The following is a 15,390-nucleotide window of genomic DNA, read 5'->3' on the forward strand; positions in this document are numbered from 1 at the left end:
AGCCTTCAGATCTGAGGGTGCTGGAGGTGGAGACTCATAGATAAGAGGCCCCGCCAAGATGAAGATTGCTATCAAAGATGGTCTTAAAAGAGACTCGAGCGCGTCCTTCTCTCCCGTTTCCAGCGTACATCCAGTTACACAATTTGGACCATTAATTGGGAAAATGATCTTAGTGTGGGAAAGTTCGTGTTTCCTTTGTCTCAAATATGTGCAGGTTTGCTGCACCTTTACGTGTGAGCCAGTGCAAGCTTCACACAACCCCGCCAATGCTCAAGCACACATGTACAGAGCGACAATGGATATTAAGAGGCAAGCACACCCACGCATCCAAACACACACAGAAGCCCTATAGGGAAGGTAGCAGGACTCTCACACATAAGGGAAAGCACAGTCAGCAGCAGTACAAGATTACCTCACACACAGACCAAGGCGTGAGAATATCAAGCTTCCCTCACACACAAACCAAGGCGTGAGAATACCAATCTTCCCTCACACATAGACACAGGTGTGAGAACACCAAGCTTACCTCACACACAGACGCAGGCGCAAGAATACCAAGCTTACCTCACAAACAAACGCAGTTGTGAGAATACCAATCTTACCTCACACACAGACACAGGTGCGAGAATACCAAGCTTTCCTCACACACAGACACAGGTGTAAGAATACCAAATTTACCTCACACACAGACGCTGGCGTGAGAATACCAAGCTTACCTCACATACAGATGCAGGCGCAAGAATACCAAACTTACCTCACACAAAAATACCAAGCTTACCTCACATACAGACACAGGTGCAAGAATACCAAGCTTACCTCACACACGGATGCAGGAGTGAGAATACCAAGCTTTCCTCACACATAGACACTGTTGCAAGAATACCAAGCTTACCTCACACATAGACGCAGGCACAAGAATACCCATCTTACTTCACATACAGACGCAGGCGCAAGAATACCAAGCTTACCTCACACATAGACGCAGGCGCAAGAATGCCAAGCTTACCTCACATACAGACACAGGCGCAAGAATACCAATCTTCCCTCACACATAGACACAGGCGCAAGAATACCAAGCTTACCTCACACATAGACGCAGGCGCAAAAATACCAAGCTTACCTCACATACAGACACAGGTGCAAGAATACCAAGCTTACCTCACACACGGATGCAGGAGTGAGAATACCAAGCTTTCCTCACGCATAGACACTGTTGCAAGAATACCAAGCTTACCTCACACATAGACGCAGGCACAAGAATACCAAGCTTACCTCATACACGGATGCAGGAGTGAGAATGCCAAGCTTTCCTCACACATAGATACTGTTGCAAGAATACCAAGCTTACCTCACACACAGACGCAGGCGCAAGAATACCAAGCTTACCTCACACACGGATGCAGGAGTGAGAATGCCAAGCTTTCCTCACACACAGACGTAGGTGTGAAAATACCAATCTTCCCTCACACATCGACACTGGTGCGAGAATACCAAGCTTACCTCACACACAGACGCAGGCGCAAGAATACCAAGCTTACCTCACACATAGACGTAGGCGCAAAAATACCAAGCCTACCTCACATACAGACGCAGGCGCAAGAATACCAAGCTTACCTCACACACGGATGCAGGAGTGAGAATGCCAAGCTTTCCTCACACACAGACGTAGGTGTGAGAATACCAATCTTCCCTCACACATCGACACTGGTGCGAGAATACCAAGCTTACCTCACACACAGACGCAGGCGTGAGAATACCAAGCTTTCCTCACACACAGACGCTGGCGTGAGAATACCAAGCTTCCCTCACACACAGACGCAGGCGTGAGAATACCAAGCTTACCTCACACACAGACACAGGCGTGAGAATACCAAGCTTACCCCACATACAGACACAGGCGTGAGAATACCAAGCTTACCTCACACATAGACGCAGGCGCAAGAATACCCATCTTACCTCACACATAGATGCAGGCGCAAGAATACCAAGCTTACCTCACATACAGACGCAGGCGCAAGAATACCAAGCTTACCTCACAAACGGATGCAGGAGTGAGAATACCAAGCTTTCCTCACACATAGACACTGTTGCAAGAATACCAAGCTTACCTCACATACAGACGCAGGCGCAAGAATACCAAGCTTACCTCACACACGGATGCAGGAGTGAGAATACCAATCTTCCCTCACACACAGACGCAGGCGTGAGAATACCAAGCTTACCTCACACACAGACACAGGCGTGAGAATACCAAGCTTACCCCACATACAGACACAAGCGTGAGAATACCAAGCTTACCTCACACATAGACGCAGGCGCAAGAATACCCATCTTACCTCACACATAGACGCAGGCGCAAGAATACCCATCTTACCTCACATACAGACGCAGGCGCAAGAATACCAAGCTTACCTCACAAACGGATGCAGGAGTGAGAATACCAAGCTTTCCTCACACATAGACACTGTTGCAAGAATACCAAGCTTACCTCACATACAGACGCAGGTGCAAGAATACCAAGCTTACCTCACACACGGATGCAGGAGTGAGAATACCAATCTTCCCTCACACATAGACACTGTTGCAAGAATACCAAGCTTACCTCACACATAGACGCAGGCACAAGAATACCAAGCTTACCTCATACACGGATGCAGGAGTGAGAATACCAATCTTCCCACACACATAGACACTGGTGCGAGAATACCAAGCTTACCTCACACACAGACGCAGGCGCAAGAATACCAAGCTTACCTCACACATAGACGCAGGCGCAAGAATGCCAAGCTTACCTCACACATAGACGCAGGCGCAAGAATACCAATCTTCCCTCACACATAGACACAGGTGCGAGAATACCAAGCTTACCTCACACACAGACGCAGGCGTGACCATACCAAGCTTACCTCACACACAGATGCAGGCGTGACAATACCAAGCTTACCTCACACACAGACGCAGGCGTGAGAATACCAAGCTTTCCTCACACACAGACGCAGGCGTGAGAAAGCCAAGCTTCCCTCACACACAGACGCAGGCGTGAGAATACCAAGCTTACCTCACATACAGACGCAGGCGCAAGAATACCAAGCTTACCTCACACATAGACGCAGGCACAAGAATACCAAGCTTACCTCACACATAGACGCAGGCACAAGAATACCAAGCTTACCCCACATACAGACACAGGCGCAAGAATACCAATCTTCCCTCACACATAGACACAGGTGCGAGAATACCAAGCTTACCTCACATACAGATGCAGGCGCAAGAATACCAAGCTTACCTCACACATAGACGCAGGCACAAGAATACCAAGCTTACCTCACACATAGACGCAGGCACAAGAATACCAAGCTTACCCCACATACAGACACAGGCGCAAGAATACCAATCTTCCCTCACACATAGACACAGGTGCGAGAATACCAAGCTTACCTCACACACAGACGCAGGCGTGACAATACCAAGCTTACCTCACACATAGACGCAGGCGTGAGAATACCAAGCTTTCCTCACACTTGCGAGCTATAGGTGCCTCCCAGCCGTGAGCGGCCTAAGCGCCGCTCACACATAGTGAAGTTACGCCTTAGGTAACAGCAGATTAAGCTTCAATCTTTTTTACATACATTCATACACTGTACACAGACATGGTTGCAAGGCACCGCCAGTGCACAGCATTTACTTGCACAAGCCCATTTTTTTGTTTTTGTTTTTGCTGAAACCTGTCTGCAGAAGCTCTTGCACATTGTGGTGCAAAACGTGCATCCATTGACCTTATGTAGCATGCGCTGCACACGGGTCAATGGTCTTATGTATACGGATTTGCACACGTGTCTGCAGACTGGAGTGCTCAAAGTAGTGCATAGATCGTTTTAAACATCAGTTTGTGTAGAATTTTCTTGCAGAATCTCCACCAAGTACACTTCATTGCGAAGGTGTATGTTGGCAGGCACATCGCCTTATGCACACATCCATTAACAAGCAAAGAAAGACAACCGGTCTATGTGCACCTTGCGACTGCCTCCCGTGTGTTTGTTACCATAGCTTAAGCTCTTTATTACGCTGCATTGAGATTGCTGCGTAGTTGATTTTCCAGATGCATTTTAAAGTACGTAAATGTATGTACCCTGTGTGACATGTTGCGCAGGACTATTACCTCACAGAGTGTACTGAATGTTTCCTTGAATACTTATCTTTACTGTTCTGGGATTCACATATTTGTAAAGGTGCAGAGCTTGGTGTTCAAATAAAGTTTTGATTAACTTCTATGTAGTGCTATGACTAACTTTTTCCTGGTTTCTATTGAGGGGATGGTGTCTGCACCGCATATTAATGTAGCTCTATGTTTTGCTCTAATTGTAATTAAGTGACAGTAATGTTGATTTCAATTTCAGTACTTTCAAGTAAATAGAAGAAAAAACCTTTTGAATAACAAACCATGCTTACATAGAGGCAGGGCTGCTGCATCAAGTGGTCATGCAATTAGCCAAAAGGTTTATCTTTAGAGATGCAAACGAGAAGTAATGTGATGGGGCAAGGCCTTACCTACAGTCTTTGTTCTTCCTCCAACCACATCCACTCAAACTCCACATTAAGCGGTCCCAGCCATTAGTAGAGGCTCACACTGATACCACCCTCACCGCCCCACCGCACTCCGTCAGTCACTGACGTGCCCTACTTACTTGAGCCCGCGGAGGATCTCGTCGTTGCTTCCAGGTTCTTGCATCCCAAACTGGTTGCAAGGAAAGCCCAGGATGACAAAGCCGTAGGGTCCCAGTTCTTCGTGTAGTGCATTCAGTTCTGTAAGAGAGAGGGAGGCAGACCACTGACTGCATTCTTATCTCGAAGAGGGACTCAGACACATCATTCTCTGCCCCAATGAAACATCAGACGTTTGATGAGCTGAGAAGAACATACTTACACATGGTAACATTATAAGAATAATTTAACAGAGTAATGCATCTTGGCCATGGTGGTGTCCCGCCTGGATTATGGCAACGCCCTATATGCAGGTATTCCTGCATATAGCTTACGGCGTTTGCAACAGATCCAAAACCAGGCGGCCCGCCTGGTCTTCAAACTCCCGAAATTCCACCACTCCACCCCCCTCTTGAAGTCTTTACACTGGCTCCCTGTGCGAGCCCGGGTCCAATTCAAGCTCGCCTCCATCACCTTCCTGGCTCGACTGGGCTTGGCACCGGCGTTCATCTCTTCTGAGATCACCCCTTACGTTCCCACCAGGGAACTACGCTCGTCCTCCCAGTCCCTCCTCACCATCCCACGCTACCGGAGAAAGAAGTGGGGAGGCTCGAAATTTGCCACCCTTGCCCCGCTCCTTTGGAACTCCCTCCCCCTTGATCTTCGATCCCTCACCCTGTACCCACAATTTCGGAAACACCTCAAGGCTCATCTGTTCATGAAGTCCTTTGACTAAACCTTCGCAGTTTCCCCTGTCTTCTGGCCCCGGATTCTTTGTTAGTTGTAGCGCCAAGAAACCGCTGGTGTATGTTGCGCTTTAAAAATAATTTTAAACTCAAACTCTTAAACTCAACTCATGCAGAGCTCTGGGGCAGTCGAATCCTATCAGATGCAGCATGAAACCGAACCCCTCTGTTGACAGGGGCTCCAGTTTCCATATGCTGCAACCCCAGTGATAAACTGGGTGCACGCCACAGCCTTATTTACGAGGCCCTAGTAGCACTTTTGTACCATCAGAGCAAGTGACACAAGTGGCGCAAAGTGCTGCAGCATATTTACAAGGCCACGCAAAGCCACTTTATGTGGCTTTTCATGGGGTTGTAAATATGGGCCCATTTCATGCATTACTCCCATGCAACACCAATGGAATCTGAAGCATTCCCAGATTTCCGAGGAGGAATGGGGTGGTGTTAGCAAAGCACAACAATGAGGAATATCCCTATTTCGCCTAGTTTTTCCTCTATGCGTGCTGCATTTTGCAGCACGCATAGAAATAGGAAATCACCTCAATTAATCGATTTTGTACAGAAAGGTGTCCCTACCTGCACAAAATCAATCACCACTCAACACAGGCTCCCTTACAACATGGTGCAAGGGTGTCTGCATTGGCACTAGGCTGTTTTTCTAGTGCCGGAGCTGGAATCAGTACAGGAATGCACCGTATTCTTGTAATTACGGCGCTTCAAAGCACTTTTAGAATGACGCGGCGCTGCTCTGTAAAATTGCTTGCGGCACTGCGGTGCTCCATTCTATTGTAAATGAGGCCCTCCATCTTAATGCACATTGATTGCAACATTGTATTGTCCACCTGTATGCATAGACGGCCAGAAGGATACATAAATTCTTACCTAGATACTGCAGGGTCAGTCCTCAGAAGGTGGCTACGTTCACAATCAGAAGAAACTTCCCAGCATATTGCCTGAACGGAACAAACTGCGCGTCATCAATGGTGAGCGCACCATAGTTATGCACAGTTCCATCCACAGAGCTGTAACAGTTCACCTGAAACATGAAGATGAGAAGTGTCTGTCAAGCTGTGCTTCATGTCCCACTTGGGCTATTCTTATCAGTAACAAATTGATATTTCTGTCAGTCTAGCCTCCTTCCTTTATCTAAATATATTTTTCTGCAGTACACAACATCTAAGTTTGAGGGGCATATTTTTCATGGTTTTGCGTCATCCTTGTGCCATGCAAGGAAAATTCAAAATCTAGAATAACATTTACCAGGTTGCATGACCCTGCCTTGCTTGGTAAATGTGGCATAATGCACGGCAGCTCAAGCTGCTGCCCTGCGTTACTCTGCCCCGGTGAGGCGTTATGTGGGTGCTACCACACATCCACCTATGGAATTTGTTGCATTCGCAGATTTGCTATCAGTGCTAGACCTGGGAATGCATCAAAATGCTACGCCTCTCTAAGGGAGTCATAAAAGGCATCCAAGATAAGAACGAAATCCTTCTCCTCTCCAAGGACGGAAAAACCCACCAGGTCCAAGAATGGATTAAGCTTATAGACTCCCTAAACTTCGACCGTACCCTGACCGGCTCTGCCAAGTCACTGGGCATCCTACTAGACCCAAACCTGAACATGAGCGCGTACCTAATGGCTACCGCTAGGACTCCCCTTTACAAACTAAAACTACTCAACAAAATCAAGCTCTTCCTCCCGCCAAATGATCTCAAGACTGCAACGCAAGCCCTGGTTCTATCCAGACTAGACTACGGAAATGCCACCCACACAGGCACAGCGAAATCCCGCCTAGCCCCCATGAGAACAACTCTAAACGCAGCAGCAAGGATGGTCACTGGAACAAAAAGAAACAATCATATCTCACCCTCCATGAAAAACCTCAACTGGCTCCCCATTGAAGCTCGCTGCCAATTCAAAACTGCTTGTCTCACCCACAAAGTCCATCACACTGGCAAACCAGCCTACCTTGCAGCCAAGCTCACCAAGGCAGGCCAGGCAAGAAACCTGAGGCGCACCAACAACCTACTTCTCATCCCCCAAAGAGACTCAAACAAAAATCCCTGACATGCTCCTTTTCTGGAAATGCCCCCAAAATCTGGGACTCCCTACCAGCAGATCTCAGAACCAACCCCTTCTTCGTGACCTTCGAAAAAACCTCAAGGATCTCTTCCTCGCTCAACACCACTAACTTTCTGACAATTTCACTGCAGTGCCTTCCCATAGACTCTCCTTTTTGCTCTGTCTGTCTACTATCTCTTATTCACCTGTGTACATGTTATAAAGCGCGCTGATGCCCTCAGGTCTTGCCAGCGCTATATAAAACTCTCTAAATAAATAAAAAATAAAAAAAAGTAAAGAGAAATGTGTATTTCGCCTCCTTGTTCCCTCTTTCTATGTGTGCTGCAATGTGCAGCACACATAGAAAGAGAAAAAGTGCCAGAGTACTGTTTTTGTGCCGGAAGGTCCACAACGCCTGCATTGGCACTAGGCAGTAGTTTGTGCACCAGTGCAGGCAGAGAGAGCAGGTATGCACAGTGGGGCTGTCAGAAAACAGTGGTGGGGGCAGAGGGGTTAGAAAAAAAAAGAATGCTTACCTGCTCGTCACCCGTCACCCGTCGCCAGCCGCTGAGACTCCTCCTGCCTCTACAGTTCCTCCATCCGGTCAACACCCAGGCTTTCATACTCCCCTGGCCAATCACTTCGCTGCTGTCACAATGACAGCAGTGTCGTGATTGGCCTGAGTGCCATGGTTCAGCACTCAGAAAGGGAGTAGGAGCCTTTGCATGTTCTCCACCCAGGCTGTGCATTACAGCCAGGTGGAGAACATGCTAAGTGCACATGACGGTTTTGCCGGCCCAAGGCGGCTGGCCAATCCATCATGCACACTTAGGTGCACCATCCACTCCTCCCTTCGAACTAGCCTAGCCCCCCCCCACCCACTCCACCCTAACCTTGCTCCAGTGCATTATAGTAAATATGAAATAATAATAAGGTTCAGTTATTAGCATTTTATTTTTCCTTTACACTGCTCATAGAGCAGTGGGGTGAAGCTCCTCAACTTTAGTGGGTATGAGCTGTATAATATGAAATTTGGCATATTCCTGCCCTGTCCCTTTCACTCAGCACAGCACTATAAGGTGGTGGTTTGCTGCATTGCATAGCCTGAATATTTGATAAATATGCCCATTAGTGTTTCACAGACTTCTGCAGCATGATACAAGTAGGTTAATGCTTGGCAAAGTGGATTGCTCATCAATGGTCCCAAGTAGAGTAGGCTATTTATTGCATTCGAGAATACACTCTCCAGTGCGACCGCGGTGCCAAGCAAATTTGTCTAGAATTAGATACAGAGGATGTGTGGCAAGGGAGAGATCAGTGACCAGTGTCTTGATTGAGAAATGCTACCAGTCTATGTAACAAGGCGAACAGAGCAACAAGTTAGTTAGAAATCGAGGTCTGTCTGGTGAGCACAGGGTATGAAGCTTGCCCAGGATGTCTTGTGCAACGCTGCCAAATCCCATTCCCAGGAATGGAGGACAGGATGCCTTTTTTAGGTTTCGCCTCGTCGAAGGCTGCGCACTGCGCAGCTTTTCGGCGCAGGCGAAATCTAATGTTAGAACAGTGTGGGCTTGGGAATACGCCCTCTGTTCCATTGGCTAGCTCCATAAATGGAGGCTAGCCATTGGAACAGAGATCTGTCCGTCATGGCCGGACCAGATTCGTGGGCGTTCCCGGGATTTCTTCCCTCTCCGCAAGGTCATGAAGACGTGGCCACTGTGGGCGTGTACTTTATTTTTTTTTTTCCAACCGATGTTTGTCTTCATTATTAACTTTGTCCCTGTCCCGCATGCAACAAGACGGAGGCTCTGATCCGCGAGTTTTTGTTGCTTGAAGATCAAATGAAGACACCGGGCATTTGAATCTCCAGCTCAGACGTGGGCGCCAACGCAGACATCAACCAAACACAGCAGCGGGATGATTGCAGGTCAGCACGTCGATCGCCGACCATCAGAGCATGCAGTTCACGGACATGCCCATGGAGGTGGCTCCCGCCGGTCGGGGGCATCCTTTCCCCGAATTTCGCTCCAGTGCGTGCGATTCCTGCCCAGGGCCTGCATGCAGTGTGAGCAGCAGAGCCGGGGCTCAGGCGCGGGAGGAGCAGCACTTCCAGGCTTTGTGTGTGTGAGTGCGGTGCGTGCGCCGGAGAGAGCGAGAGAGAGGGACCGGCCGCGGCTGCCACTCACAGGGAGCCGAGCGGTGACCTTCCTGGTGCTAGCCCCAGAGCCGCATGCACAGCAGGGTCACTCCGAGACACCCAAAAACCCCGGGACAACTGCCCCAGAGCCGCTGCAGACATGGAGAGCGGCGCCCAGCCCCAGCCTGCCCCGGAACCCGCCCAGAGCAGGGGAGACGAGAGTCAGGAGGGAGCCTGCGGCCAAGGTAGGACTCTCGGGCACAGCGGGGGCATGGTGGAGTCACAGCACTCTGTGTGTGTGAGGGTCAGCGGAGACTCGGGTCTGAAGTGTGGACAGGCGTTCTATACAGGACTATCGCCGAGGATGCTGTCCGTGCTTGATGCGCTCTGGGAGGACTGGGATGTCCGCTTCGATATTTCTCCACAGTAAGGGACAAACAGACTGCTCAGACATTGCCCCGTCTGAAATCTTATGTACATCTGGCCAAACCTTAATGTAGCACATTGCATGGTGCCAGGTTTACGCCGTCGCACAGTGCTTTTAAATTGCTCCAACTCGCCGTGTTTACTATCTCCCTTAGCAAAGAATGAGTGTATGAATTATCGTTTAGTGCACAAAAATAGTGGCTCCAGTGCCACTGCACCCGCTGCACCACTCTTACCATGCTTTTATTTTGAGATTTAACACGTATAAGCCTAGCAGAGGAACAACGCTGAGCTGTATCTTGTTCTCCAAGCTCTATGTAATTTTAATGAAACCAGAAATGAACGCAAAGGAACAGTTAATGGGGCAAAGGGAAAAGTCAAAGAAAATACATTGGCTCAGTACCGTACTCATTGCGACACAGGCTTATTCGGCCTTAAGTCATCCGGTTTCTTATTTTTCAACAGACAACACAAATGAGAAGTCAAACATAGCCGATGATACTCTGAAGTGTAAGTCTAAACATCTCGGCAGCGATGCACAACATAAGGTCGTTTGAAGAGCAGTGTGGGTGACGGGTTAGGAGAACAGGATAAGAGGTTTTTATTGTCAGTGACACGCAGGTGATAAGCACGGGGTCTTTTGAGGATTTAAATATTTAAGTTGACGCTTAGGGGCAGTGAAAAGGGTTCTCCTTCACCAGGTGGTGCATAAGCAAACCTGGGGCGGCGTAGAACTCGGTTCAATAATCCTACCGTAATGTCCAAGAATGGTGGCTCCAGTGTCTTGTCTGATTTATATTTTTAGTCCATGCATGGTGTTGCTCGGGCTGCCAAAGTTGACGAGTTTCTCTATCATATAGGCAGAGGATTTTATCACAATGGCCAAGTAGGTAGATGCAGCTCTATTTAAGGGTGATATGGGCATGAAAGGGTGGCAGCAAGTTCTCTGCTGTTTGATGAGTTGTGCTGCTGCACGCAAAACAATCCTGATGGATGCCATAGATTCATTCACGTTGCTTGTAGCTACAGGGTTCCCGCCATTTGATAGTCATACACTGGGTCCTGTACAATAGTGCAGTATTTATACATTACATTACACTGCAATTAAGTTGCGTTCGTTTTCTTTGCAAACTAGGTCTTGATGGCAGTCTTTTGAATCTGATCGATTTGGGAGAAGTGATCCGGCGTGAGGTGAAGCCTTTGAAGCACACAGATGGAGCCACAACTGGACAAGAATGGGATGGTGAGGTGTCTTATGGGCTGGGTAGGCCTTAGGGGGTCTTAGGTCCTTGAAAGTGAAACGTTGTGTGTGTATTGTTTAAACTTTCAGCTCCCTTTGCTCTCGCCTTTGGTGGGGGTTTATCTCAGCACATCTGATTGGAGCATGGGTAGCCAGACATGAGTCATGAAGGACACATCAGTTGTGGTTCTGAGGGTACCCGAGAGACTATAAAGCCTTGGGGAACTGAGCGTTCACCCTATTGCCTGTTTGTTCGACGCCTCATTCTTGGGAGGAAAGACTTACTTGCAGGTGCAGAACTGGTGATGTAAATGGAAAAAAACTTATCAGGACCAGTGGCAAATTTGGGGAGTAGGCCTGGCTGGTGTGTGACAGATTTCCGTTGCAATGGAGTACTTGTTGTGCTTTCTTCGACCCTCTCCTTTGCCTTAGTTTTCAGAACAATCATAAAACAGCCCCATTAAGAATTCAGATCACACATGCAAATGTAATTGAAGTTCCCTAAATTTAGAAGCACAGAGAGGATTTGCAAAAATATTGAAGTGTAGATCTTCTATGTCTTATGGTTTAGGAGCAGGGATGTTGGTTCTGGAGTGGACACTTTATTGATTGCTCGCGATGTGGGAAGGGAAGCATGCTTTAGAAGGAGTTGCAACCAATAGGCATGTAAACATGTGTGCATGCCTACTCAGCTTGTACTGAGTCCATGGAACTCCTCTTCCTATATACAAGCCTGCTGTTGTGTATTTAGACGGGCACACTTGAATATTTTTGCATGGTAGGGGTAGGTTGCAGTGTTTGTGTTTTTTTTTTGTTGCAGTTTCATATAACGCAAACTCGACCCCAGTGCTTCACACGAGCACCATTTACATTACACAAGGTCACATTCATTTTATAGGACGATATTACTGGATTTGCCCAGAATCACAGGCTGTTGAGCAGACAACAAGACTCGAACTTGACTCCCCATTTCCATGATCAGCAGCTCTGGCTGTAGTGCCACATCCTTCTTTATTTTATATTGTGTGGAGGACGTTTGCATGTTGTACTGGCTTTACCTTGTTGTGTGTTGTGGAGCATGCTGCTGTGTTGTTGTACATTTAGAATAGGTTGAAAATCAAATTGTGCGTTTTGTGGGGTCTCCTGCACACTTTGTGCATTTTGCATAAGGTACTGCAGTGCATTTTGTATCTTGTGATGCCGGAAGTTGAGTGTATGCTATGCCTTGTGAAGGGGGTGACTGCTGTGTATCTGTGTGCCTTGTGAGACAGGCATTGTGAGACTTCGACCTTCATTGAGGTTGGCAATGTAAATAACAATGCCATTTATTTATAAGTAAAAAAAACAGAAATGTCATGAGCAATGCCAATAGCTCTAACTTTTCCAAAGGCGAAACCATTGCATTGTAAATGCTTGTTTAAATCGTCCCTGTCTGAAGGAGGTGAAATGTGTCTCCAGAGAAAAGCAACCTGCCATTCACTGACCCTGGGAGCGTGCTTCAGCAGGAGGCAGAGCAGAAAAATGCATAAGCAACAACAGCAGCAATAAAGCTTATTGGGAAGTCCTTTTCCAAATGCAAATTCGAAATCACATTTTATGAAAAACAGTAAAAAACCTGGATATAGGTGCAGCCCGTGCAGGTAAGAGCAGTGGTGGTGGGGAGTCGACATATGATGACGAGGGAAACTTAAGTTTAAAAAAAAAGGGAACCACTTACTTTGCGCTCGCCACATGGCGGAGTCGGTGATGCGGCGAGCGCAAGGTAAGTGTTTTCTTTTTTTTTAAATCTAAGTTTCCTTTGCTGTCGTCTGTCCACCCTCCCGGCCCCCAAGCACACTTACCTGCATGGGCCGCACCTGGTCAATACCAAATATAAAACTGACACAGCATAATATTGACCACTTGTGCAATCTATATCAAGCAAGAGTTAACATGCCCATGCCCTCTCACCTAGTCTAAGCAGGCTAACATCAGTGTTCAACCACCACCTACAAACTACCAACTCCTCGGATTACCAGACATTTTGGTTGTCAGGTTCTGCTAAGAAACTGGGTAAGAACCAACATACCTGCTTGTATACTGCTCTCTGCCCCAGCCCCATAGCCTCCCTTACTATACGAATCCAGGTTGCATTCATGCAGGACTTACTTAGGTTTGTGTGAGTCTGCTATAAAGACCAAGCATTCTCAAAGCCAATAAACCTGGCATTGGCTGACAATGGTGTTTGTGGGGTTTTTCATGTTTTTTAAAGCTTTATTGCAAAAACATTTTAGAAAATGCTCATTCATGCCTGCTCACACATGCTGACATATAAGTGGAGTTCTGTAAATGTTTTTTGTTATAAATTTTCAGAAAAACATTTGAAGATATCCTTCTGTGGGCACGAATGCATGCACTCATCCAGGCTGGCATCCTTGCATTATTTTTTTAATAAAGTAGTACAAGAAAAGATAGACACTGATGAGCACATGCACACGCAAGGCCAGCCATTTCAAATCTGTTTCACGCCCATAAAAACTATACAATAGCTCAATAATCCCTGGCACTGAAAGAGACTACTTTCTCTGTGGCTAAATACATTGTGCTTCCGCCAAATACTGTCACTCACTGAGAAAGAAACCATTGTCTCAAGTAGGCTGGCTCTTTCAATTTTGTATACTGTGGTGAGCAGAAGAAAAAATTAAACAGACCAATGGGTGAAGAAGGATGCCTGTCAGCCCCATGTGTAACTATGCTAACTATATACTTTTGACTAAATATAAAAGGCCTTTACTAACATCAGACCTAAATAATACATTGCTCACTTTAAGGCACATTCTCACATGGGCAGACACACACTTCCCTATGCCCATAACTGCAGTAACTGGTATGTGACTGAACCTGAACTGCACAGCAGCAATGTCTTAACAGGGATGAAAAATAAAGAAAAAAAGTACATATTTATAATGTATTTATAAACATTACACATGTACTAAAATAGTATATATACTATTTGGAGTTAATAATACTTAATACTGAAAATAAAACATATTAAGTATTTATAAACTAAGACATTAAAAATATGAATTATTTGTATATTGTTTACATTAATGTATATTTATTTATATGTATAACTATTTTAAATGATTTTATTTAATTTAACAATGGTTCCTACTGGGTTTTATTTTAAGTCCCTACCTCCATAATTTTCAAAGGGAGAGTGTTGCAGTACCGGTACTTTGCCATCTATAGTGCTGGACTTCATACAAAAGAGTAAGTTACTACAATAGTGCAGTTTAAGAAAACCGAAAAGTACTACATTTACTCAAAAATGTTAACTTACTTAAAAATGTTACCTTTGTGAATCAGGCCCCACAGTTGTTTATTTTAAATTGCTTGGAATATTTTATAGGTGGCTAGTACTGCATTGAGGAGCACTCAAGGTCTGAAACTTAAAAAGGCTTATTATATGGCCTTTTGGAAGGAATAAAAACATTAGAAACACTCACTGTTCACCATCCGGACACCGACTGAATCTGAAGGGACATGTTGAACTATGTAGAGGTGAGCATGCAATCATGCCTCGCCCCTGGTCAAACTGGAATGTTGATTCCAATGTTACCATGTGTCATTTGAGGAAGGAGTGAGGGTGCAGTATCTCTCTCATCAAGAATGTGTTATTCATTGGCTCCATGAAGGCCTGTGACCATGTCTTGGTGAACTTCCCTCTCCTTCTTATTGCAATGGATGCTAGGCTAGCACGCTGAACACGGTTCAGGCATAGAACATGCATGACTGTTGGACAGCTCTGTTCAACTCTTAAAGGGTAAAAGGAATAGGAGAAATCCAAGCATTGTAACACTATGGCTTTGCCACAGGAACACCTTCCTAAATACCATGAGGAAAAAATATTGTTCCACCATAATCTGTGAAATGTGTGCACGACTTAATGGTGATGGTCGCTAGGACAGGAGAATAGCATTGCTGAGGATTCCGCTTTGTGCCATCGCTATCCTAACTCCGTTTGCCTTGCAGCTGTTACCCTGGCTTTCAGGTTTTGTAAAGTTTGCAGCTTATCCCGTCATCAGTGATGCAAA

The 15,390-nt window shown here is 46.4% G+C and overlaps 1 protein-coding gene across 1 annotated transcript in view; it reads right to left on the reverse strand.

The window, feature by feature from the left end:
- GPX3 (glutathione peroxidase 3) overlaps positions 1 to 15,390 on the reverse strand; it is a 46,892-nt gene that overhangs the window by 11,847 nt on the left and 19,655 nt on the right. The window contains exons 2-3 of the mRNA XM_086931289.1: positions 6,330 to 6,483; positions 4,686 to 4,803 (exon numbers count right to left, since the gene is read on the reverse strand). Coding sequence (XP_086787415.1) covers positions 4,686 to 4,803; positions 6,330 to 6,483 — 272 coding nt within the window. The remainder of the gene's footprint in view (positions 1 to 4,685; positions 4,804 to 6,329; positions 6,484 to 15,390) is intronic.

This window comes from Lissotriton vulgaris, chromosome 7 (assembly GCF_964263255.1).
Source record: "Lissotriton vulgaris chromosome 7, aLisVul1.2, whole genome shotgun sequence".
Lineage (NCBI taxonomy): Eukaryota > Metazoa > Chordata > Amphibia > Caudata > Salamandridae > Lissotriton > Lissotriton vulgaris.